This window comes from Perca flavescens, unplaced genomic scaffold (assembly GCF_004354835.1).
Source record: "Perca flavescens isolate YP-PL-M2 unplaced genomic scaffold, PFLA_1.0 EPR50_1.1_unplaced_scaf_35, whole genome shotgun sequence".
Classification (NCBI taxonomy): domain Eukaryota; kingdom Metazoa; phylum Chordata; class Actinopteri; order Perciformes; family Percidae; genus Perca; species Perca flavescens.
Genome location: NW_021166686.1, coordinates 1 through 25,386, shown reverse-complemented (window position 1 = coordinate 25,386; position 25,386 = coordinate 1). Strand labels below are relative to the sequence as shown.

At 42.6% G+C, this 25,386-nt stretch overlaps 1 protein-coding gene across 1 annotated transcript; it reads right to left on the bottom strand.

The window, feature by feature from the left end:
* Positions 1-5,167: 5,167 nt before the first annotated feature.
* On the bottom strand, positions 5,168-10,004 carry LOC114551695 (uncharacterized). Its single transcript, XM_028572663.1, has 4 exons — positions 10,001-10,004; positions 9,818-9,894; positions 9,498-9,719; positions 5,168-9,317 (listed from the first exon to the last, which is right to left on the bottom strand). Exons 3-4 carry the CDS (start codon positions 9,552-9,554, stop codon positions 8,685-8,687), a joined length of 690 nt encoding a protein of 229 aa, XP_028428464.1. The 5' UTR covers positions 9,555-9,719; positions 9,818-9,894; positions 10,001-10,004; the 3' UTR covers positions 5,168-8,684.
* Positions 10,005-25,386: the final 15,382 nt, after the last annotated feature.

The window sequence follows — 25,386 nt, the reverse complement described above, 5'->3', positions numbered from 1 at the left end:
AACTACATTTCAGACCTGTGAAGCAACACTAAAATGATGCGTACACAGCTGATGATGGGAGGTACCTGACCTATTATATGAATCAGGCCGGCGGGGAGTTGCCAGGATTCATAGGAGCCAGTACGCAGTATGGACACGGACTAGGGGGAATATTCAGAAATCTATTCCGAATGGCTGTGCCGCTTTTAAAAAAGGGTTTTAATATAGCCAAACCTCATCTGAAAACAGCAGCCACCAGTATTATTGGTGACGTTGTTTCTAATGTCAGGAATGCTGTAGCGGCCAGACAGCAGGGAAACGGTCTCATGATGTACAGACGCAAAGCCTTAAAAAGAACCCCACCAGGATGTGGGCGTACCCAGGCTGTGAACAAAAAGAATAAAAACGCAAACAAAAAACGGAGGGTCTTCAAAAAGAAGAAAACGACCAGAAGTCGCAGAGCTCCAACCCGACTCTCCCTCATCTCCGCAAAAGACATATTCTAGAATAATCATGGCATTCATTCATAATCAGTCGGAAGAGTGTGTAAAAACAGAATTGGATCTGTTTACAGTTCCTTACACCCAGACATCTATCGAAAAATCATCATTTGTAGAAATTCCACCAATGTCCGCACTAACGGACTCGGGTCCTATTGAGTTTTTCATCGCTGCTAGCGGAGAAGATTATCTTGACCTTAACGATTCATATCTGTACACACGTGTAAGAATTACAAATCCTGATGGCACATTGCTGGCTAATGACGCAAATGTGGGTTTTATAAACTACCCCGGATGTACCCTCTTCTCCCAAGTAGATATAATGTTGGGTGATAGACTGATTACACAGTCTTCGAATACGTACCCATATCGAGGAATTATTGAGGTTTTACTGAATCATGGAAACGACACATTGGACACCCAGTTTAGTACGGGTCTATTTTGTAAGGACACTAGCGGAAAAATGGACGAGAGGTCTAACGCCGGCGATAATGTGGGGCTGAACCAAAGGGGTGCATACACCGCTGAAAGTCGTATTGTGGAGTTCATATCACCAGTGCACGCAGATTTGTTTTTTCAAGAAAAACTGATGTTAAATGGTGTGGACATGTCACTTAAATTCATCCGGTCAAAAGATGACTTTGTTCTTATGACCCCCGGAAATGTTCAATTCACTGTAAAAATAATGTCTGCCAGTCTGTTTGTAAAGAAAATATCGGTGTCTCCTACTGTGAGATTAGCACATAGCAGATCGCTACAACACACTAATGCCAAATATGCTATTGACAGAGTAGCCATAAAAACATTCTCCATACCAGCGGATACACGCGTGTGCAACCAAGAGAATTTATTTATTGGACAGATACCTAAGTTTGTTGTCATAGCTTTCGTTGATAATGAAGCATACACCGGGTCGTATGCACGTAACCCCTTTAATTTCGGACACCATAATACTGAGTTTATAGGCCTATACGCGGACGGACAGCCTCACCCCGCACGCCCTTTTCAACCGCATTTTCAAAGAGGGCAATATGTTCGTGAATATTACCAGATGGTGGAATCAACAGGTCGCCACTTAAAAGACAGACCATTGTCCATAACACGAGAGGATTTCGGAGACGGATATACTCTGTTCTGCTTTAATTTGGAACCTGATGGAGGGGGGTCCGGAAACGTTTCACTGGTTAAGACAGGCAATGTGAGATTGGAGGCCCGTTTCCGAAACCCACTCGCACGCACGGTGACGCTGATCTGTTATTCTGTTTTTGACTCTGTAATCGAGATATCTAACCGGAGACAAGTCCTGTTGGATCACTACTAATAACATGAATACAATTGAACTTACCAGCGTGCTTAGAAAAAGAATGAATGGGGAAGTAAATTTCTTGGGAGTCAAGCCTTGTGACCAGCTTCCAAAAACCATCATTAGCAAGCTGCCTGCGATGTTGGTGATAAATACTCATCCAAGTTATATGCCGGGTGAACATTGGTTGGCTGTATACATTACCGAAAACAAACATGGCTTGTTCTTTGACAGTTTTGGTCATTCACCTACCGTTTTTCGTCGGGAAATCAATCATTTTCTCTTAAGAAACTGTGTGGAGGTGTATCATTCAGGGGTCCAAGTGCAAAATAATTATTCTACAACCTGTGGTCAACATTGTGTTTTCTTTTTATGCCATATTCAGAAAAAAATTCCTTATGCAAATGTGTTGAGCCTGTACGGTACTAATCTTGTATGTAACGATACAATGGTCACTCATTTTGTTAGCAAAATACATCCTGATGTGTGTCATGATCAGAAATTTAAATGTGTGCAATGTGCATGTGCTGTATATAGGTAAAAGTCTTGGGCAATGATTTTATTTTTTTTTTTTTTTTTCAATAATAAAGAATGTGGAATATATCTATCTTACCATTTCTTTATTTATTTATTTTAAAATACATGGAAAAACAGTAATGCAATAGGGCAAAATACCTGAATAGTTTCTGAAAAACAAATAATGAAATACATTAAATATTTCCCCCGTTTTACATTCAATAATGTCTTTTAGGTTTTCACTGTGGGGAAAAACATTTTTTCGGGTGTCAGTCATAGGCAATAGGAAAATAATGTAAAAGTAGTATTAAAATATAAAACAACCAATACATAGAAATAGAAAAATAGACAAAATGCAATCATGAAATGTCTGTGCAGCATGAGGATAAGAGACTAACCGTCTTTTTAGGTTTCACAGTAGGACATTTTCTCTGTGTCATAGCCATTAGGAAAATAATGTAAAAGTATTATTAAAATATAAAACAAACAATACGTAAAAAATAGAAAAATAGGTAAAATACAATCATTAAATGTCTGTAGCATGGGGGGGTAAGAGACTAACCGTCTTTTTAGGTTTTCACAGTAGGACATTTTCTCTGTGTCATAGCCATTAGGAAAATAATGTAAAAGTAGTGTTAAAATATAAAACAAACCAATACATAGAAATAGAAAAATAGACAAAATACAATCATGAAATGTCTGTGCAGCATGAGGATGAAAAATAAATCAAAAACTAGTCCACCGAGTGCTGGTCAAGGGTGAAGCCAAGCGTACTGATCTAGGGATGAGCGGTGTGCTTGTACCTAACAACGAATGTTGCCTAAGGGGCACATCAAGACGAGCTGCCCTATGCCTGAACATGTCTGGCGACTGTGTATCATGTGTGATGACTATTAGCAGCCACAGGGGACCGTGTTAAATCCAGTAACAGCACGACGACAGCTGTGTTGGGAATTACGGATAGGGGTATGTTTAAGAGCGCTAATGTCTTTAAAAACATTCCACCCGCAGGGTCTCGAAAGGTCTGAAACATTGTTAGGGGTTGTCACATTTTCAGTAGATCATACAGATGGCTTGTCACAGTCTTATCTTCAACAACGATTTCCCCATTATTTGTCCACGTGATGTGGTCGGTATTACGGGATAAAGCGGTGAGTATGTATTCAGCGTTGCGTTTATTCCTGGGTGGCATATGTGCCAATATCTCTGATCTTATTATATCGTCTTCTACGATTATGTCTTGGGACTCAACACCTGTGTCATCACCCTTAGATGCATCATGGGGTAGGGATAACGTAAGTACATTCTTCTCACGCGCCCCCAGTTTTACCAGATTTAGATACTTCTGCAAAACACTGGAATATTTTTTGGCTTTTTCGTATACGTCAATGTCAGACTGATTCAGTATATCACTCATGGCTCTGTCCAATTCGTTTTGCACAGACTGGCGCAAAGAGACGTTTTGAGTGTCTGTGGATTGATGATGCTGTAATGCTGCTAGCTGCTGTTGAGGCACCAGATACATTTTCTGCGTGTGTTCCATGTCAGTTCCTATTGATGAGACTAGCGATGAAAGGAATTGCAGCCCCCAGTAGTTGCAATAGAAAACCACCGGTTTGGTTAATTGCCTTTTTTTTTTTTAAATGTTTGACTTTTTTATCCGCGATTAGTCTGATAACCTTCTTCTTCTTTTTCAACAACTTGTACTGAGTGCTAGACAGAGGTATATGCCCTCTTAAAACGTTCAAAGCTATCTCGCACAGTGCATTAAGAAAATCTGGACTAGCATTGTTCACAATAACGCCTCTAGCACGGGGTGCCGCCTTATGAAGAAGGTCCAGCAGAGCGAAGTTCCGCTGCATCCGGATTGACATTATTACACCCTCTGTTTTCTCGGGACATACACAGCCTGCCGTGGCGATATCAGATCTGTTCTGAGGCGTAAATTATCTGGGGTTTTGGATTTATAATCTATCATGAGATAGCCATACGGTGAACTTGTTGCATCGGTAAATGCCTCTAAAAAAAATTTACTATTTCTGGGGAACATCTGACGTCCTAATAAACTCATCTGAATTTGATCTCTAGGATTTTTAAACAAAAACATATAGCTAGTGTTCAAACTGATTGTACGACTGGACTTGCCTTGTATAAACAGATTCTGCACCAGATATATACAACTTAAGCTCCGATGATGCACGTACTGTGTGAAAACATTTTGTACCTCCAAATTACCACTGGCTTGGTTCATAAGGTCATCGATTACTAGCAGATTATTCTTAGTAGGGGGGAGAAGTGCATCGTCGCATAGTGAGTCAGGGATATCTTCCACAAAATTTATATTCACTGTTTGAAGCAGCTGATCGTATATCGGCTGCCAGCAAGAGTAAATGTATACGATGTTATCGATCTTGTGTGATATTACTTTTGATGAATTTTCAATAATATCTTTGACAAAATACGTTTTTCCGCAATTTGAGGGACCGCTAACAACTGCACTGAATGGATGCTGAAGCCGTTCATCAAAACCTGCAATAAGCTGGCTATTATTATTGTTATTAGTAGCCATAAGGGAGGGTTGTGAAGTCACAGAGTACGCAATGTTTATTGTATACGACCTTCACTTTCTTGGTAACTGTGTCGTTTTTGAGATGAAACTGCTTTTTGTCGCGTTTTATGGTGAATGCACTAGTGGTCAGATGGTCTGTGGACTGGCGATTGGTCACAAAAGACTGTACAAGACCTATTAGCGACTCGTGTGTAACAACTTGTGCGTTCTGCGAGTTGAGGGTCACGCCTTTACACTTCACCTGAGTTTTTCCTTGAGCGGTTCGAAAAGCATAGCATTTCGGCCCCCCTGAAACAAATTCTGTTATATATTCCTCTGTAGGAGAACCACAAGCTTGTGTGTGATTGAGCTCATCTGTCAACTCTCCAAGATATGGCCCCAGAGGGGGGACCCACTCATCTTTTTTGCTTGTGAAAATGACGCTGTCTGTGTCACAATAAAGAATTCTGTCCTGCAGCTTATCCAGCAAACCGTACAACTCCATACGAGCATAGGCGCTGGTCATAGCCCCGATGAACACATTCACATCTTTTACTCTGGACCCTTGACTCTCTGCATGGCGCCACTGAACAATGGCAACCTCTGGAGAGATAAATGAGAAGTGTCGAACGTCGACAGCATCGCTGAACATGAGCTGTGTGAAACGTTCTGGGGCGGTTATGAGCTCAGCAGACGGCATGTCGTTACGCATCGCAAAGCGACCCCAAAGACTGTTAAGCAATAGCTTATTAAGACTTGCCACATAGTGGGAACATCAGCTTACCGTGACAGCGATAGGGGAGAACTGGGTGGTAAAGGCCTCTAGGGGGAGCCACAGTGCATTTCACAAGGCCAAAGTATGTTTTTAGGTCGTCAAAGTCACGGTGGATTATCTGAGGGTGACCGATGGGGTAGTCTCTTTGTGCCTGAACCATTGGATACAGACTTTTAAAGTCATAGTATCTGATTTTTTCATCACCTTCTGTCTTGTGATACAACTTAACTGCATTTGTTCGCCCTCCGAAGAGGGCTTCTCGAGGGTTGAGACGCTCTGGTTTTTCATATGCTGACATGAACCTTTTAACGTCTGGATTATTGCTCACATCACGCTTCCAATCACATTCCCACTTTACCACAACCGTTAGCCCATAGACAGTCTTCAGCGCTGACACCCTGTCACTGAACTCTTTGAGCAGCTCGCCATGTGTCTTTTTATTTGTGAGAGGATTGATCTCGGCCTGTCCATAACACTTGTCACAACCATGGAAGAAACATCCGTTAAATTCATAACACGTATTTGTGGTGGGACAGTACCCATCAACAAAAAACGGCCCAAAGGCCTTTTCACCTCTGTTAAGAGCGTGTTGGATGTAGATGTTGTCTCTGGATGTTACATACTGGAGCCACTGTATTGAGATGTCTGAATACGTTTTGTTTTGCTTAACGTACGATCCCTCATAGGTTAGCGCCACAGTGTCTCTGGGGATGAACAACGTTTTAAACACCCCCATGCATGATACAGCCAGCGTCGTAAATGTAAAGGGGTCTAGACCTGTACAAGCAATGAACGCGTCCCTGTACATTTTACAGGCCTTAACCAGGACGGCCACATCGTTAATGCAATAGCGGGACAACTCTGCCTGAAAGTTGAACTGCTTGTGTTTAACAGTGTCGTACCATTCCATGAATGCTTTCTTAGACGGCTCAGTCATAGCGTCGTAGCCATAGAGAGCTGGCGCAGGATAGGGACCGATGTATTTCTCATTCTGTCGCGTATTGAAGGCGTGTGGGAAATGTCCTTTTAGCACGTCAGTGAAACCCATTGCTGCAGGGGTTTTAGCTAACGCCATGGGGAGAAAACTGAATGAGTCGATCCATCGCTGTTTGAATTTAGAGTCTATAATCACGATCACCCTAGAACCTCGCATGATAATACTAGGACAGACACGCTGACTCACCAGATATTCCAAAACGACGTAGCTGTCAAAGCCTGAGGCGTTGTTGGCGATAAAGGTGTAGCCATTATATTTCTTTTTTCTGTAATGACTGATGAATAACTCCACACATTTCGTTGTTTCGAAGCAGTGTTTTTCACCTTTCATGTTCATAGAACATACATAATTAGCCTCGTGCCGACTGTCACAGTACCTTGTTTCGAAATCGTAAAAGATGTACTTATCATTACTTTCAGCCTTTTCAAGGGGCTGTATGTAACACTCATGAGCTGAGTCAACTACGTGCTCACCGCAATGGGGGCATTTTGGCAGCCTACAGGTGTGTTTTTTGTTTTTTGACACCCTGTAAGTCATGTGACAGGTGTCACAATATTTGAGTCTGTCACAGGGTATGATGCGATGCTTTACATCAGGCTTTTTATGTTGATCAAAGCATTGCTTTGACTTGCATATGCGCTTGCAGTCGGAGCACCTGATAGTTTTCACCGGTATACATGCAGTGAGACAGACATTACACCTCAGACTACAGCTGTGGTCCAGTGGCTTTTGATAGGCCTTGTAGCAAGTATCGCACACGTATTTAGAGCCGAAAAATGAAGTTTTGTTCACAATGAGGTAGAAATGTTTACCGTGTAAATACAGCCATGCAGTTTTCACATGCTGTTTGTCATGTGTTTTGAAAATCTCTGGTTTTTTACGCCCGGCCGCGTGATGGAATATCACGATTTTCATATCCAAATGTCTCTGAAATCTGTCAACATCAGAGAACGACACCTTGTGCGTACATTCAAACCCGACATCCCTATATAGCTGCTTTGCATAATCTATCTTCTCGCTTTGAGTCATTCTTGCATCTACATAATGAGCCAGACAGAGAGCGAAGCAAAGATTCTCGTTGTCATTGGTATTCATCGGATTGTATAGAGCATTACACTTACCAGTCAAGATTTCATCGTAGCATACGCCCCCCAGATCTAGTCGAGACCCACCAGACATATTGCGTGCTAGTGTCACAACGAATTCTAGCGACTCATCGGTCAATGAGGTGTCGTTACTTTGCATAGCGTCTGCAATTTGCTCCAGAAATTCATCTGTATTATATTTATCGTTTGAGCTCAGAACTGTTTGGATAGGCGCCACTAAAGCAGGACCCCGTAGCTCTACATTTAAAACGCTATCCTGTGTTGCAGTGTCTAAGGCCCTGTCGATTAACCCTGTTAGAGTTCTGTGTACTTGGTCTGGTACGCTACCGATATCGCTCAAATTTATGTTTCGCAGGTCAACATCTTGGCGGAACTCTGTTGCATTAAAATGAGGAATCTCTCTGCATGATATTTCGGATGATACCCTAGACGAACGTCCCTCACCACATTGCATTGCGGCCTGCGGATTTCTAGGTGGCCCCATGTATGTACTGGTGGATGGCTGTGGATTTGTATAATCATCCGAACGTATACATCTTGACGATTGGACACTCGCAAAACATGTTTGACTAGTGTTATCAGGATTTGTTGGCCGGGTGGTTCCGACACAGTCCACAGGCCTGTCTGGACATGCTAACGGTGGGGTGTGATTTGATGGCTGATTGGTGACAAGGCTGACTGTTTCTTGGGGAAATGTAGCACCGTTGGCAGCCGCGCGTCTATTGTTCAGTACATCTTGGAATTTGTTTCCCAGTTTTTCGCACAACTGAATATAAGCATCGTGATTACACTCAGCACGGCTATAGTCATCTGCACACAAAGCATCTACATTGGTTTCGTTGTTGTGTACACGTCTTTGATCCGATTTTTTACGTTTTTTGGCGGGGATTTCCATTTCTGTTATGGAAATTTTTATTTATTTTTTTTTTATTTTTTACAGACCCTTATGACTGCTTCACATCATTTTTTGCTACGGTCTTCTGTAAATAAGGCTATCAACGGTGTTAGTAGTCTGGCGAGAGCTACTGCTCGCTGTAGATGCCGCGCCTCTGTCGTCTCGAGGTCTCTGCTGCGACTGTCTAACGCTGCAACCAAGGACGTAACTAGATCAAACAGACTTGTATTGGTGATCTGCAATGCACCCACTGCATTCACCAGACTATTGATGTGTTTTTGTAAATTATCAACTTTGGATTCTAGCTGGCGATGTATCGCATTTGACACTGTGTGTCGGCGTGAAGTATCGGCACAGAATTCGAAGAGTGCCTCATCCTCAACTACTGTTATCTGTTCAGGACGGTTTATGTGATCAACTGCTTCAAGACTGCTGTTGATACTAGAACAATCCAATGCTTGACCACATTGAAATGCCTCATCAATATCTTCTGTATTTACAGAGACGTCTGATGTTGCATGAGCCTGCGGGATTACTTTAGCTTTGGGGCTCTGACTGATGGGGGTGTTTGGAATATAACACACACAATCACATTCTACATCACCCCCGTTCCCACGACACTGACAGGCTTCCTGCTCAGGTGAAATCGAGGTGCGGTCTGTCTCTGATGATTCTTTGTTTTCTCCTTCAAAGGGCGCCTATGAGACGGTAATAAAACACAGTTGGTCACACACACACACACACACACACACACACACACACCCCACCATAAACACAGTATCCCAGTACCCCTCCCTTCAAATGCTTGACCATCGCTGCAGACCCCCGATCATAAAAGCTGTGCTACACCCCCATAAAACACGATAACAGGTACTCACCTCTTCAGCTCCGCTTTGAGGTAGCTCCTGGATTGGGGCAATTACGACCCTGGGCATCACCGACACAGCTGTGTCCTGGAGCTCTGCCACATCCCCCCATTGTAAAACTTGTTGATGCACATCACGCTGTCTCTCTGGGAAATACGATGCATCCAATGAGGGGGTGAACAACTCCTCTGACCCCGGATGCACTCTCTGCAAATCTGCAACAGCGTTTAGCGTCTGAAAGCACATGGGTACCACGATTAATATATGTATGTATACATAAAGATTTCTATCGTGTTAGCGGAGTATATACTGCTAAATACAGAACGTGGTACCTCTATAGTATACGCAGGGACCACGGCTATCCCAGTAGAAGTAGAAGTAGAAGAGCTTTTGTAGAGGTAGAGACGACCTATACAATAAGACAACGCATAACACATTGCATAAAAAACAAACAAAATAAATAACACCTAAACTTTTCTTTTTTTTTTTTTTTTTTTTTTTTTTAAGACAATTACCCTCTTTCAGCTTTCTTAGAGTGTTCAGATCGACTTCTTTTTCTTATTACGCCGGTGGACTGATTTAAGAGTTGACTTATATTCTGTAATACTGGTCTCCCTACATAAAATGAGAACAATAAGGGTACATGTAAAATCATAGGATGACATAAAAGTACATTATGCAATAGTGGCTTGTCAATATATGCATGCATATATATATATATATATATATATATATATATATATATATATATATATATATATATATATATTATTTTTTACCTTGTTGAAAATCATCATCATCAGAGCTCCAAGAAGCATTACTCCTAATCTTCGTAGAAGGCCCTATTGATGCAGACTAGCTAGATAAACATACATTGAACAATACGTTTTTTTTTTTAAAACTCATGAAATTGTATTATATGAAATGGCATATCTTAGAATAGTGTTAAACATAACGCTGCTTTTTTAAAATGTACTCACCCTTTGTAGACATGACTGTAAGATGTCTTCCTCTTGCTTTTCTCCACCAAACGAGTTAGAAAAGAAAAATACACCGTTGGTCTGGTTGAGAAGGACGAAGGAAAAACGATCGGACAAGCTAGCTAACAAATGCTAGCTAAAAACGTCAGGGAATATATTATCTAAATATATTACCTTCATACGACCCCCTACGTAGATGCGCCCCGCAACAACGACGTCATCACGCACTCCGGCGGCAAGCACAAAGACTCCACCACCAAACTCCCTTACAGGAATACATGATTTTAAAACTTCAACAAGCTGTGGCAGATCACTCCGTACAGATACGGCTATGTTTCGCACGGATCTCCCGTCCATTCAGTGGGCCCAACAAACCGGGGACTATTGATTTATTTATTTCTGCATTTTCTTTTTAATTGTTAATTAAAAAAAATAAAAAAATTATTGAGCGGTGCACACAACTTCGACCGTGATGATGACGTCATCACGTTCGTGAGATGCGTACGCAGTTTCGACTATACGCCTAATCTGCCCCCCGTACCTTGGAAAAAAAAAAAAAAAAAAAAAAAAAAAAAAAAAAAATCCTTGATTCCAAAGCGCAGGCACGACACGTGCACGCGCAAAGGTGGGGTGGTTATTACTACTCAGGTCATACAGAGAAAAGCCTGAGTGTCGAATAAGAAAAAGAGAAAGAATGAACAGCTCATACAGAGAAAAGCCTGAGTTTCGAATGAAACAAAGAGAAAGAATGAACAGCGCATACAGAGAAAAGCCTGAGTTTCGAATAAGAAAAAGAGAAAGAATGACAACGTTTTACAGAAACTTTGTTGACTTCAGAGTGAGGCAGCAATCTTATATGCGATTTTATATAAATCAGCGTTATGCAAATGACCAAGCTTTCAGAGATAGACACAGACAACTAATGAGACAAAGAATGCGAGACCGATTTAAGAACAACCTTCTCTTTAGAAGTATGATTAAAATGAGATGTGCAAATAAAATAAAAAGGAAATACAGAATGATAAATCGACAAACATGTGAGAGTGACAGAGAAAATGACAACTCTTTAATCAAAGAGGCCATATCTCTTTCCACTTATGTTTGCACTGTCTGCCATAAAGCCTCGTTTCCAAACCAAGTCCGCCCCTGCACAAGGTCAAATTATGTCAAAAATCCACATATAGTTGCAGCTTGCTTGACAGGGAAGTATGTGCATGTTTGCGATGAAGGCTGTGAACACTGCAAGGTGCCTGATGAGAGAAGAAGTGAGTGGATCTGTTACACCTGTCATGATTATCTTAAAGATGGAGCTATGCCAGCTCTCGCTGTAGCCAACAACTTAATGCTTGCTGACATTCCACCTGAGCTGTCGGATCTCAACATATTGGAAAGGCATCTTGCATCCAGATGTATAGCTTTTGCCAAAATAATTCCTCTTCCTAAAGGTCGTCAGAGACTAATACGAGGAAATGTTGTGTGTGTCCCGTCTGAGGTGCAGGAAACGATTGAAGCTTTACCCAGACTGAGAAGTGAGTCTCAGGTGATGAGAGTGAAACTGAAGAGACGGTTGTGTTATAAAGGACACCAACTTTTTCAGACAGTTAGTTGGTCAAAGCTCATACAAGCTCTGCATAAACTCAAAGAGATCCATCCACAGTATGAGGACATAACGATCAGAGATGAGGCTGAGTTATGTGATCCAACACTTCCTGATGATGATGAGGATGATGATGATGATGATGATGTGGATACTACAATGAAGGAAGATGATTATGATGAAACTGATTTAATGGAAATTGACAGGTGTGAGAGTAATACTCTGTGTGAGGCAGAACATGAGCCTGAAAATGAACAGGATATAGACATGGTGTCATGTGATGGTGAACAACCAAATGAGCAGAGAGATGACGAAGAAGGCGAAATGCCAAATGGTGGTTTTGCTCTGGAGTCATGTCTTCAGCCTTGTGACGTGGCAGAGGAGATTTTATGTTTCAGTGAAGGAATCTATTCTGTTGCACCTGCTGAAAGAAATAATCCTGTCAGCTTTTTCAAAACACCTAAACTGGAGGCCATGGCTTTCCCTTTACAGTTTCCTACTGGTCAGAACACACTGGATGAACAGAGACCTCTTAAAGTAACACCCAGTAAATATTTCAAAATAAGGCTTTTTGGTGTTGATGATCGTTTCGCCAGAGACACAAACTACTTGTTCTTTGCACAGTTTGTGACAGAAATTCATTTGGCAACATCGAGCATGACAATACAGCTAAGGAAAGGAAAACCTTTTACGTTGGATGGAAGAAATATTACCTCGGGAACGTGAGGTGGAGAGACTGGTGCGAAACAAGGATGCCGTGAGGTTTATGAAAACGTTACGCGGTACGCCAGCTTTTTGGGAGAAAACTACAAGAGATCTTTTTGCCATGATCAGACAGTTGGGAACTCCTACATTCTTCTGTACATTTGCTGCAGCTGAAATGCGATGGCCTGAGGTTATCGAGGCAATAAAAAGGCAGCAAGGTGAAGATGTCGATTTTGAAGGGCTTGACTGGTCAGCTAAGTGTGACATACTGCGAAGCAATCCTGTGACAGCAATGCGCATGTTTGATAAGCGTGTTGAGGCATTATTCAGGGATTTGATCTTATCTCCTGCAGAGCCCCTGGGCAGAGTTGTTGACTTTTTTTACCGAGTTGAGTTTCAGCATCGAGGAAGTCCACACATCCACTGTCTCATATGGGTTGATGGTGCTCCTGTTCTTGAAGAAGACGACGATCAGACTGTGTTAGATTTTGTGTCCAAATACATCACAGCTCAGCTGCCCGACCCGCATTCACAACCTGATCTCTACAAGAAAGTTACCGAAGTGCAGACACACAGCAAAAATCACTCAAGGACATGTTTCAAAAGTCGCAGCTCGGGTTGCAGATTTGGAATTCCTAAACCACCCGTCAGAAACACAATGATAACGAGACCTGGTGAGTGCACTGATCCAGTGGAAGTGGAAAAAGCAAAGCAAAAACTTAACCACTTAACTTGTTATTGAATGAACCAGACACAGCATCTCTGAGTTTGCAGCAGCTCCTAGCTCAATGCAATCTGACATACAGTGAGTATGAACAATGCCTTAACATGGTGAATAAATCCAGTGCAGTCATTCTGAAGCGTGACCCCAAGGACTGCTGGGTAAATGGATATAATGCACATCTACTTGAAGCCTGGAATGCCAATATTGATGTCAGTTATATACTCAACGCATATTCGTGCATCATTTATCTCACCAGCTACATTACAAAAAAAGAATCTGGACTTTCTGAGTACCTCAAAACAGTCATTGAAAACTCCAACAGAGAGCACATCAATGAATGTGATGAAATGAGGGAAATAATGCAGGCGTATTCCAAAAAAAGAGAGGTCAGCGCACAGGAATGTGTGACTCGTGCATGTGGAATTAACATGAAGAAGTGTTCACGTGGTGTCGTATTCATACCGACAGATGACAACGCAGTGAAAATGAGTCGCCCCCTCTCGTCCCTGGAAAACACAACACCTAAATGTTCAGATGTGTGGATGACGTCTTTGACTGACAAGTACAAAGCCAGACCTGAAACACCGGAGTTTGAGGAGATGTGTTTGGCTGATTTTGCAGCTACTTGCAGAATTGTCTATGGCAAACAGACGAAAGGTAAAAATGTGTTGCCCCTCCTGAATGAGATGGGATTTGTGCAAAGACGGAAAGACGATAAGCCTGCTATCATCAGGTTTTACCGCCCATCCAAGGAAAAATATCCTGAGAAGTTTTACGGCACGTTACTGAAACTGTACGTTCCCTACCGATCAGAGCAGGAACTGAAAAGATCGTATTACCCCACATATGAGTCATTTTACAGCAATGGATGTGTGCAACTACCAGGTTGTGATCATCTGGAGAGTGTCCAACACATTGTGAAACGAAACCAAGATAAATATGAGAAAAACAGTGACGAGATTGAGAATGCTGTTGAGGAGTTTGAGCAGAACAGAGGTGTGATTGATGAATGGTGTAATCTGGCGCCAGAATCGGAAGTTGTGAGGTTGGAGTGTATTGAAGAGCTGGAGGCAAGAGAGACAGATTGTAAAAAATGAACAAGATAATGTCCCAGAATACAGTAATCAGGCTAATGCTGTAACAGAAGTCAGAGCCATCAGAGAGCCACCTGCATTTGATCCCATACTGTTACGCCAAATGTATCAGAATCTGAACAAGAAACAAGCCTGTGTGTTCTATGCAGTTAGAGAGTGGTGCATAAAGCGAATCTGTGGCCTAAATCCAGACCAATTCTTCTTTTACATCAATGGTGGCGCTGGAACAGGAAAGTCACATTTAATCAAATGCATCTACTCTGAGGCATCTAAGATACTGTGCAAACTGCCGAGACGCGCTGAGGAGGCCGACATATCAAACCCAACTGTCCTGTTGACCGCATTTACTGGAACCGCAGCCTTCAACATATCAGGCACTACACTGCACTCCTTACTCAAACTGCCCAGAAGCCTAAAACCTCCATTTCAAGGCCTTGGTAACAATTTGGATGAAGTCAGATCTGAACTTTTAAATGCTGAGATCATCATCATTGATGAAGTGTCCATGGTTTCAAAGCCCTTTTTTGCCTACGTTGATGCGAGACTCAAACAGATAAAAGGCAGTCAGAGACCATTCGGAGGAATGTCGGTAATAGCTGTCGGAGATTTCTTTCAGCTTCCACCAGTGCGACAGTCCAAGCCCCTCTGTGTGTATGACCCATGTGAGATTGACCTATGGCGGGGACACTTTCAGATGATCACTTGATGTTGAACAGGATCCGTGTGAAAGAAAAGTCAGAGGAGTTGTCCGAGCCAGACAGAGCTTTGTTGTCACAGGCAGTCACCGAACCAGAACTGTGTCCAACTGATGTGCTACACATTTTTGCAACTAATAAACAAGTCAATTCACACAACTCTGCAATGTTAGCTCTGCTCCATTCTCACATCACCAAGATTGATGCGGATGACTATAAAAAGGATCCACAGACGGGCAGAATGGCACGACAAGACAAACCATTTAAAGGAAACAGAAATGAGTTACCAGATACGCTAAACGTAGCTGAAGGTGTCAGAGTCATGCTCACCAGAAACATAGACGTGTCTCAAGGATTGGTGAATGGATCTTTCTCTACGCTGGTCAGGGTAATATCCTCTGAACAAAATGGTGTCGCACATGTCACTATGCTCGGGCTCAAGATGGATGATGAAACAGCTGGAAGGAATTATCGTAACAGAGCACCAGGAGGACCAGACAATCTAGTGTACATCGACAGAGCGGAGGAAAATATGAAACAGAAAGGAGTGGTTCGCAGACAGTTTCCTATCAAACTGGCCTTTGCTTGTACGATTCATAAGGTTCAAGGTATGACAAGGACATCAGCTGTAGTGTCACTGAAACACATTTTTGAACCCAGCATGGCTTACGTAGCTGTCAGCAGAGTGACCTCTCTCAGCGGACTGCACATTGTGGATATGGACGAGAGTAAAATATATGCCAACTCACAAATCACTGCAGCCCTACGGACCATGAGACAAGTCAATTTGGATGACATGATGCCCCTTCTCAAAATATGGCAGACTGTGAATGGACATGACACTCTGACCATTGTTCACCATAACACAGAAGGTTTGCCATGCCACGTGAATGACATCAAGAGCCACCATGAACTGTGTCTAGCAGATGTTTTGTGTCTCACAGAAACTCACCTACAAGGCTCCTTTGTTGCAGACAGTCTCCATTTAGAGGGCTACACTATGTTCAAACGCAACAGACACCTGTCCTACACAAATGTTCCACAGATGGCCAACAAATGTGGTGGTGGCGTTGCCGTTTATGTGAAAGAGCACATTCAAGTACGTGAAAAACAGTACGTACATAATGTCACTGACCTTGAGTTTTTGGCTCTGAAGGTTGAAGCCCCAGTGAGTGCTTTGATTGTAGCTGTGTACAGACCTCCGGACTACAGTGTGACATCGTTTCTGTCAAACCTGGGAAGCCTGCTGGACTCATTGGAGATCATGGATTGCCACCCTATCATTGTCTGCGGGATTTCAACGAGAATCACTTATCCAACGCAAGTAAGCCAATCCTTGAGTTGTTTCAGTCCCGGGGCTATGTTCAACTCATCACTGCTGCCACCACAGATAAGAACACACTTCTGGACCTCATTTTCATCTCTAAACCGCAGCATTGTCTCCACTCTGGTGTGATGAGAACGTATTATAGTTATCATAATCCTGTATACTGTGTCATGTCCTCTAACAGTCCATAAAGATGGCAGCTGAGTTTTACAGATAAAGAAAAAGACAAAAAAGGTCTGTACCTAATAACCAAAATGAGTGAGTGAAACGTGGATTAATAACAGTTTGATTTTAAAGACAAAATTATTGAAACCTGCAATGATAAAATTCATTATGGTCTAATAATTTAAATGTATCTTTGTTGCAGCTGTACCACATGTTAATCTATCCTGTACAGTTGGCAGGTAAAACAAAAATCCACTGAGCATTATGTTGTGTTTTTTCAGGATACCTCATTGATGTTGGTCTCTGTTTCTCTTGCTATGTAAAGGAAACCCAATTTTGCTGTCACACAACATATTGATGTACTTAATTTAGTAAGCTGAAAGACATTTTGTTTGGTAATCTTATATTTTGGCAGTAATGGATAATGTTTTGGTCATAATTATTTCAGGTAACCATATTATTATGAGATATACAGTGGTATGCATATGTTTAGACACCCATGCTAAAGTTGACTAAAAAGAGAAATAAAAAAAATAATCTTTTGGAAATTGATCTTAATGCCTTAATAAACAAATGAGGAAAAATTCAACCTTTAGGACACACATTTTCGTTGGGAATGATTAATGTATCGTAAATACATGAATTTTCTTCCTTAAAATACAGGGGGCATAAGTTTAGACACTACTGTGTTAAATTCCCATAGAGGCAGGTAGATTGTTATTTTGAAAGGCCAGTTATTTAATGGATCCAGGATACTATTAAAATAGCCCCACACCCTCATACCCTTCACCATACCTAGAGATCAGAGGTGTATAGTCCAGGTGCCTGAAAGTAAAAATCCTGCCATGTTTTTGGATCTGCCTCTACATCTAGAACAGGTGTTTTCACTAACGAGCTCATCTACCTGGTAGAGGAGCTGGTTTAGTGATGGTTGGGACAGCTGCTGGACAGGATTTCTACTTTCTGGCACCTGGACTATACACCTCTGCTAGAGATTGGCATGGTTTTATTTCAATTAGCCTAATAGCTGGTTTGATTTGAATTGAAATGGATCTTATTTCAGTTAGCTATTAGGCTAACTGAAATAAAACCATGCCAATCTGTAGGTATGGTGAAGGGTATGTGATGGTGTGGGGCTATTTTAATTCCAAAGGCCAAAATTGGTGTCCTTAAAGGTTGGATTTTTCCTCATTTTTTTAATTAAGGCATGAAGATCAATTTCCAAAAGATGATTTTTTTATTCCTATTTTTAGTCAACTTTAGCAAGGGTGTCTATACTTGCATACCACTATATTTACAGCATATCTTGGGCTGTACATCCCAAGTACAGCCCTAAACATTCTCCGCAACTCCAGATTTGGGGATCTGAACCCGACTCCCTTTCGATCGGCCGGGGGCGATGTAGGCCATCGCCCCACCCTTCCGAACGCAGTTCGCCCATCTCTTAGGACCGACTGACCCATGTTCAACTGCTGTTCACATGGAACCCTTCTCCACTTCAGCCTTCAAAGTTCTTGTTTGAATATTTGCTACTACCACCAAAATCTGCACCCGCGGCGGCTCCACCCGGGCCCAAGCTTCCGTGCTCACACTCCTACTCGTCGCGGCATAGCCCTCGCGGCTCCTGTTGCCGGCCCTGTCCATTGTCAGGGCTAGTTGATTCGGCCGTCGTCATGGCATGTCAGGGCCCTTGAGCCAGGTTGTGACAACAGTAAATGATAGCATCTCTGTACAATGCTGTAAACAGCTGCTATCATTTACTGTAGCAAAAATACATCAGAAAGTAGGTGTTCTATATGTAACACACACTTTCTGGTGTATTGGTACCTACCAGCTGAAACCCCACATTAGTTGTAGACTATAACTGATGTACGTTTACTTTCCCCTGGACAAGAGACACAGTTGTCCTGTGTCCTCTGTGAGGACATCGCCAGCTTTGGCCTCACCTCTTCATCACGACTTCACCCAGCCCAGCACGACTGTCCAGACCAAGACCAACAACTAACCAAGAACAACAAGAACCGAGAACAGATGCTTCAGCAGCAGCAGCAGCTTAAACTAATCAACAATGGACGGACAATGGCCAGACAATCACTGTTGGACCACACAGGGACACCTTTACCTTCATGCTAGCAGAGGATGAGATAACGCCTGCCTGCCTTTGCTTCACCTTCTCTCTAGTTGGACCACCACTGCCTGCTTTCCACCTGACAGCGCTTCACAACAGAAGGTAATGATTCTAATTTCATATGTGCTTTCTATATTACTTTAATTGTGTGTTTATTCCTGTATTCACTTTCTGCAGCAATTTTGCAACACCGTTGTTACAGCTAGCAGTACATTGTCATTTAAATGAACTTTTTGCTGCAGGTCTGCCTCTGCTGTGATCACTCCTCTTCACACAGTGGAGACAATAAGCTGAACCTCATTCATCCTTCCTAAACTACTCTGCACTGGACAGAAATGTTGTGTTGCCCTGCAGCAGTGTTCAAGGTATTTCATTATTGTGGATTATGTAACTTTTGAACATGTTTTTTGCATGGTCTGCAGTTTATTACAACAACTTTATGTTTTCTCTTGTTATTCTCCTACGTCCACAGCTTTGCATCCAATGCTGTCCACAGTTCAGTAGAGCCCAACTACTGTTGACGTTTGGCGAGTGATCAGGTGAACTGATGCGGAGAACCACTATCACAGAGACATCTCCTCCTTAGCGCAACCAAGTTGTAAAGGTAACTGTTATTTGTATTAAATTAGTACAAGATTTGACGAAAGAACTAACAAAAACACTGATGGCGTTACTGTTTATGGTTGCTATTTGCATTAGTAATGCGAGGGATAATGTTTTTTTACTGTTTTTCCATCTAAGGCCTCTGCTCCTGCCATCTGGGGCCAGATACCTGGAAGCAGCAGTTCTACAGTCCCTGGATCATCAAAGGTCACAATGCTACAGCCCCTTACATCTTCACAATTACACTGTGCTCTGTTAAGAGTTTTGGTTTGTGCCAATAATGGACGGATTCAACAATTAGCAACTTACACTACTGACCCATGGACACTGACTCTAAGACACCGATTGTTTTTGGTACATTGATAATTTATATATATCGTATAATTCGAACAGTGTATGCTTATTTTGTATTTCATCACAATTAATATCTTTTATTTTATTAATTTATTTTTCATGTCACCTTTCTTTTGCCTTCATTATCTGTTTTCTTGGAAGACAAAACAGATTATATATATACATACATACATAGAAGGAAAAGGAAAGGATGAGATGGAATATATTTTACAAAACTTATTATTAGTGTGGGGTTTCAGCTGGTAGTTGAAGGTGTGTTAAAGGTATGTTAAAGGATTTTCACATGTGTAAACTCTGCCTTGGGCTAATATAAACCCTATTGAAAAGCTATGACAGTGTTTACATTTAAAAATCAAAGCTGAACATTTTGTCTTCAGATTTTCCAAAATACATGACTTGGTTAAATACGCCTTGTCAAAAGAACTAGTCAAGAACTAATGTTCCTATGATTGTCTTCTAACCAGAAGACAATCAAGTGACTCTAACCCTATGTTCCTTCAAAGTCAAGGATAACCCTGAATTATTTTAAAGGGCTCAGTACACTGAGCTAAATGTCTGGATAACATTTATCATTTAAAATTAGCGTGTTTGTATGATTTTCAGTACAGATACTGCAGCTTGAGACATTATTTGGGGTTTTTAGCCTTCGTCTAACAACCATGTAAAAAGCCTTTATTTGTAGGGTTGAACAATATTGTAAACCATTACTGACCCATCTGGCTGCCTAAACAGTACGACTTTTTATTTTTATTATTTATCTCCACCTTAGATGATTTATACATTGTATCCTTATTTTTCTGTTTCAGTACAATTCATATATTTTATTTTTATTTATTTTTCAAGTCACCTTTCTGTTTTCCCTCTTTTGTCCCTCCTTTTTGGGGATTTCAGTAAAGTGAGCTAAATGTTGTGATAACGTTTGAAATGACAGCGATTGTCAGTACAGGGCGACTGCAGCTTGAACCAAAAATGGGATATTAGCCTCAGTCTAACCACCATGTAAAAGGCCTTTAATGGTAGGTCTTAGGCCGTCTGCACACTGGTTTCGCGGCGTGTCCGTTCCTATGTTAACAGGTTAGAGCTTTCACACTGTCTGTGTGACACGCACGACTCAGGCACGCCAAAAACGCGTGCATGCTAGAAACAGAAAGCGTTTCTAGGCAAAATAGAATACGAAAAGATGTTTAAATATCATTTTGACACAATTACATTTAATAAATGCATTTTGATGTTTGAAAATCTTTATGTTTTGACATCAATGCAGATATAAATGTAATTTAAAGAAATAATAAATAATTATCGATTTTCAAATATTGTACCTGCCAATACAGAGCGAAATATTCTAGCCTATTTTGCCGTCAATACTGACGTTGTTGTCTTTGCTGTAATCAGGTCGGTATATATTTATGTTTATCATGAAATATACTACTGCTTGAGTGCAGTAAATCAATGGGAAACATACATGTGTACAGACAAGACTAGCAGCAGCAGCGCCACGTCAGACACGTTTCTGATGTGTAAAGACATAGATAATGCCACGCAGCCGCCACGCAACAGAAGCAGCACGCTCACGCCACGCAGCCAGTGTGTAGCCGGCCTAACAATGTTGTAAACCATTGAAACATATTGGACCCATTTGATGTTATCACAATTCCATCCATCCATCTTCGTCCGCTTATCCGGTGTCGGGTCGCGGGGGGAGCAGCTCCAGCAGGGGACCCCAAACTTCCCTTTCCCGAGCAACATTAACCAGCTCCGACTGGGGATCCTGAGTTCCCCAGGCCAGGTTGGAGATATAATCCCTCCACCTAGTCCTGGGTCTTCCCGAGGCCTCCTCCCAGCTGGACGTGCCTGGAACACCTCCCTAGGGAGGCGCCCAGGGGCATCCTTACCAGATGCCCGAACCACCTCAACTGGCTCCTTTCGACGCAAAGAGCAGCGGCTCTACTCCGAGCTCCTCACGGATGAGTGAGCTTCTCACCCTATCTCTAAGGGAGACGCCAGCCACCCTCCTGAGGAAACCCATTTCAGCCGCTTGTACCCTGGATCTCGTTCTTTCGGTCATGACCCAGCCTTCATGACCATAGGTGAGGGTAGGAACGAAAACTGACCGGTAGATCGAGAGCTTTGCCTTCTGGCTAAGCTCTCTTTTCGTCACAACGGTGCGATAGATTGAATGCAATACCGCACCGCCGCTGCCGATTCTCCGACCAATCTCCCGCCCATTGTCCCCTCACTCGCGAACACAACCCCAAGGTACTTGAACTCCTTCACTTGGGGTAAGGACTCATTCCCCTACCTGGAGAAGGCATTCCATCGGTTTCCTGCTGAGAACCATGGCCTCAGATTTAGAGGTGCTGATCCTCATCCCAACCGCTTCACACTCGGTTGCGAACCGATCCAGTGAGTGCTGAAGGTCGCAGGCCGATGATGCCATCAGGACCACATCATCTGCAAAGAGCAGCGATGAGATCCCCAGCCCACCAAACTGCAACCCCTCCCCACCCCGACTACGCCTCGATATCCTGTCCATAAATACTACAAACAGGATTGGTGACAAAAAGCGCAGCCCTGGCGGAGGCCAACCCTCACCTGAAACGAGTCCGACTTACTACGAGAACCCGGACACAGCTCTCGCTTTGGTTGCACAGAGATTGGATGGCCCTGAGAAGAGACCCCTCACCCCATACTCCCGCAGCACCTCCCACAGTATCTCCCGGGGACCCGGTCATACGCCTTCTCCAAATCCACAAAACACATGTAGACCGGTTGGGCATACTCCCAGGCTCCCTCCAGGATCCTTGCGAGAGTGAAGAGCTGGTCCGTTGTTCCACGACCAGGACGGAATCCGCATTGTTCCTCCTCAACCCGAGGTTCGACTATTGGCCGAACCCTCCTTTCCAGCACCTTGGAGTAGACTTTACCAGGGAGGCTGAGAAGTGTGATACCCCTATAATTGGCACACACCCCTCTGGTCCCCCTTTTAAAAAGGGGAACCACCACCCCAGTCTGCCACTCCTTTGGCACCGTCCCCAGACTTCCACGCAATGTTGAAAAGGCGTGTCAACCAGGACAGCCCCTCCACACCCAGAGCCTTGAGCATTTCTGGACGGATCTCATCAATCCCCGGGGCTTTGCCACTGTGTAGTTGTTTGACTACATCAGTGACTTCCGCTTGGGAAATCGACGACAATCCCCCATTATCCTCCAGCTCTGCCTCTAACATAGAGGGCGTATTAGTCGGATTCAGGAGTTCCTCAAAGTGCTCCTTCCACCGCCCTATTACCTCCTCAGTTGAGGTCAACAGTGTCCCATCCTTACTGTACACAGCTTGGATGGTTCCCCGCTTCCCCCTCCTGAGGTGGCGAACAGTTTTCCAGAAGCACTTTGGTGCCGACCGAAAGTCCTTCTCCATGTCTTCTCCAAATTTCTCCCACACCCGCTGCTTTGCCTCTTTCACGGCAGAGGCTGCAGCCCTTCGGGCCCTTCGTACCCTGCACTGCCTCCGAGTCCTCCGGGATAACATATCCCGGAAAGACTCCTTCTTCAGTCGGACGGCTTCCCTGACCACCGTTGTCCACCACGGTGTTCGTGGGTTACCGCCCCTTGAGGCACCTAAGACCCTAAGACCACAGCTCCTCGCTGCAGCTTCAGCAATGGAAACTTTGAACATTGTCCACTCGGGTTCAATGCCCCCAGCCTCCACAGGGATGCACGAAAAGCTCCGCCGGAGGTGTGAGTTGAAAGTCTGTTGGACAGGGGCCTCCTCCAGACGTTCCCAATTTACCCGCACTACACGTTTGGGCTTATCACAATTGATATATTTAATTTAATTTTCAGTTACTTTAGTTGGCAGGACATAGGCCTACTGATGGGGACAATATACAGTGGTGTGAAAAAGTGTTTGCCCCCTTCCTGATTTCTTATTGTTACTTTTTGTTACACCTAAATGTTTCAGATCGTCAAACTAATTTAATTATAATACAAAGATAACACAAGTAAACACAAAATACAGTTGTTAAAGGTTTTTATTATTAAGGAAAAAATCCAAACCTACATGACCATGTGTGAAAAAGCGTTTGCCCCCCTCCTCCCCCCGCGCTGTTAAAACATAACTTCTTCCCATGAGTGGCTGGCAGACCAAATTTACCCCAAAAGGGCAGTGACGACTCATCCAAGAGGTCAGAAAAAGACCCCACAGCAACATCTGCAGGCCTCACTTTCCTCAGTTAAGGTCAGTGTTCAGGACTCCACCATAACAAAGAGACTGGGCAAAAATGGCCTGCATGGCAGAGTTCAAGGACAAAAACCACTACTGAGCAAAAAGAACATTAAGGCTTGTCTCATTTGTGCCAGAAAACATCTTGATCATCCCCAAGACTTTTAGGAAAACACTGTGGAGTGACGAGACAACCACATTTCAGAAAGAGAACATAATAACAACAGTAATGTGATGGTCTGGGCCTGTTTTGCTGCTTCAGGACCTGGAAGACTTGCTGTCATAAATGGAACCATGAATTCTGCTGTTTACCAGAAATCCTGAAATGTCCAGCCATATGTTCGTGACCTCAACCTGAAGCAAACTTGGGTTCTGCAGAAGGACAATGATCCAAAGCACATCTGCAAGTCCACCTCTGAATGGCTGAAGAAAAACAAAATGAAGACTTTGGAGTGGCCTAGTCAAAGTCCTGACCTGAATCCTATTGTGATGCTGTGGCATGACCTTAAAAAGGCAGTTCATGCTCGAAAACCCTTCAATGTGGCTGAATGACAACAATTCTGCAAAGATGAGTGGGCCAAAATTCCTCCACAGCGCTGTAAAAGACTCAATGCAAGGTATTGCAAACGCTTGATTGCAGTCGTTGCTGCTAAGGGTGGCCCAAACAGTTATTAGGGTTAGGGCGCAATCACTTTTTCACACAGAGCCATGTAGGTTTGGATTTGGTTTTCCCTTAATAATAACAACCTTCATTTAAAAACTGCATTTTGTGTTTACTTGTGTTAACTTTGACTAATATTTAAATTTTTTTGATGATCTGAAACATTTAAGTGTGACAAACATGCAAAAAATAGGAAATCAGGAATGCGGCAAACACTTTTTCAAACCACTGTATATTGTTGGGCCCTGCCTTAAATAACTAGTAGAAAAACAATGACTGTTTAGGCACTATGGATTTTGGTTTTGCAAGAATTGCTGTATTGTATTTTTCTATGTTATTTTTATTTATTTAAAAAACAAAAAAACTGTATTCTAAACCATTGCAACATACAGTATTGACACATTGGTCTCACTGGCAGCCTTTCTGTCAAAATTATGACAACAATTTTATTTTATTTATTTATTAATATCTAACTTATATGCCTTAGAAGTGCATGGCTAATTTTTTTTAATCACAATTAATTTTGTTTATTTATTTTTCCTTTCCCTCGTGAACTGTTTTCTAACAGATAAATGACAGACGTAAGTAGTAGAAAACAATTACTGTTTAGGTATTATGGATTTTGGTGTTGCAAGTAACCAATTTGTTA

Bases quoted from the DNA above. Each gene is read 5' to 3' on its own strand.
- LOC114551695 (XM_028572663.1), bottom strand. From the start codon at position 9,554: ATGCCCAGGGTCGTAATTGCCCCAATCCAGGAGCTACCTCAAAGCGGA. The intron at 9,318-9,497 runs GTGAGTACCTGT...ACCGTCTCATAG, and splicing joins CTCAAAGCGGAGCTGAAGAG to GCGCCCTTTGAAGGAGAAAA.